The 1,714-nt window shown below is 55.2% G+C and overlaps 1 protein-coding gene across 3 annotated transcripts in view; it reads left to right on the top strand.

Moving 5' to 3' along the window:
* The window catches only part of LOC103460154 (guanine nucleotide-binding protein G(olf) subunit alpha-like), an 8,700-nt gene that overhangs the window by 1,672 nt on the left and 5,314 nt on the right, over positions 1-1,714 (top strand). For 2 of the 3 annotated variants that reach the window (XM_008402182.2, XM_008402183.2), the window contains exons 3-5: positions 533-605; positions 674-728; positions 852-971. In XM_008402182.2, the coding sequence (XP_008400404.1) occupies positions 533-605; positions 674-728; positions 852-971 (248 nt within the window). The remainder of the gene's footprint in view (positions 1-532; positions 606-673; positions 729-851; positions 972-1,714) is intronic. The other variant, XM_008402184.2, reaches the window with a different exon arrangement.

Genomic DNA, 1,714 nt, shown 5'->3' with positions numbered 1-1,714 from the left:
CCCGTCTGTCTGTCTGTCTGCCCGTCTGTCTGCCCGTCTGTCTGTCTGTCTGTCTGTCTGCCCATCTGTCTGTCCACCCGTCTGTCTGCCCATCTGTCTGTCTGTCTGTCTGCCCGTCTGTCTGCCCGTCTGTCTGTCCACCCGTCTGTCTGCCCATCTGTCTGTCCACCCGTCTGTCTGTCTGTCTGTCTGTCTGTCTGTCTGTCTGTCTGTCTGTCTGTCTGTCTGTCTGTCTGTCTGTCCGTCCGTCCGTCCGTCCGTCCGTCCGTCCGTCTGCCCACCTGTCTGTGTCTGTCCACCTGTCTGTCTGTCTGTCCATGTGTCCACCTGTCTGTCTGTCCACCTGTCCTTCCACCTGTGTTTGTCCGTCTGTCCGTCCACCCGTCTGTCTGTCCTCCCATCCGTCCATGTGTCCACCTGTCTCTGTCCCCCTGTCATGATCTCGACAGGCCAGGCTTCATTTGTTCTCCTCTGTCCTCTCTGCCCCGTTGGTCCCTCTGTCTGTCCACCTGTCCTCTCTGTGGTTGTGCAGGTGCAGGAGAATCAGGTAAAAGCACCATCGTGAAGCAGATGAGGATTCTCCATGTGGACGGTTTCAACGCTGAGTGAGTCTGGGTTTGTGGGAACCGGGTCTAGTCCAAACCCGTTGTCGTGACCTCTGGTTTGTTCCCAGAGAGAAGCAGCAGAAGATCCAGGACATCAGGAAGAACGTGAAGGACGCCATCGTGGTGAGTCTGACTGGAGCACAGCGTCATGAAGGTCATCGGGGCCATGGTCCTCAGGTGGACATGTCTCCGCCCTCGTCCTGACCGTCAGCTCCATCGGCCAATCGGCTTCTGTCTTTGTTTCAGACCATCGTGTCGGCCATGAGTGCGCTGACTCCGCCCGTCCCTCTGGGTAAACCTGGCAACCAGTTCAGAGTGGACTACATCAAGAGCATCGCTCCGCTTTCAGACTTCGATTACACGGAGGTAAAACCACACCTGCTCAGGTGAGTCATGTGAGCTCTGATGCCACTCAGGTGTCTGCAGCAGAGGGTCTGAGCAGGTTATTGATCTTTGATCAGCAGAACCTCTACTTCCCCTCGGAACCAGGTCCAATCATGGTCCTCGCTGCTTGGTTTGGGTCGGACTGTTTGGTTCTGATGGTTTGGGTTTACGTTGTTTCCTGCTCCAGTGGAAACGTTGAAAGTTTCTGTTAATGTTTCCTGCAGCTACAAAGGAGACCTAAGAGGAAACACACACACAGGTGACACCCGTCCTGGACAGGTAGACGTGTTGAAGTGCTGCACCAGGAGACCTGCTTGTTTGTTGTAATGACGGTAATGACATGATGTAACCAGTCCACCGGAGACGCACACAGCTGAGAGTCGCCTGAGGCCTCATTATCCAAACAGCTGGTCTCCAAGGACGTCACTCACCAAACAAGTGTTCACTCTTCCTCTGTGGTCTGCTGATTGGTTCATGAGACACTATGCTCCTCCACTGTTGTTGCTGCCATCCAATCAGGAGCCTCCACACAGACCCAGCCTTTATAGGAGAAGACATTCACCTCTAGAACCTCTGGGCTGTTTATAGCTACGTACCTCTGACCCGTCGTACCTCTGACCCATCGTACCTCTGACCCGTCGTACCACTGACCCGTCGTACCGCTGACCCGTCGTACCTCTGACCCGTCGTACCGCTGACCCGTCGTACCTCTGACCCGTCGTACC

The sequence above is a fragment of the Poecilia reticulata genome, unplaced genomic scaffold (assembly GCF_000633615.1).
Source record: "Poecilia reticulata strain Guanapo unplaced genomic scaffold, Guppy_female_1.0+MT scaffold_190, whole genome shotgun sequence".
NCBI lineage: Eukaryota > Metazoa > Chordata > Actinopteri > Cyprinodontiformes > Poeciliidae > Poecilia > Poecilia reticulata.
This window is presented reverse-complemented; position numbering and strand designations above follow the sequence as displayed.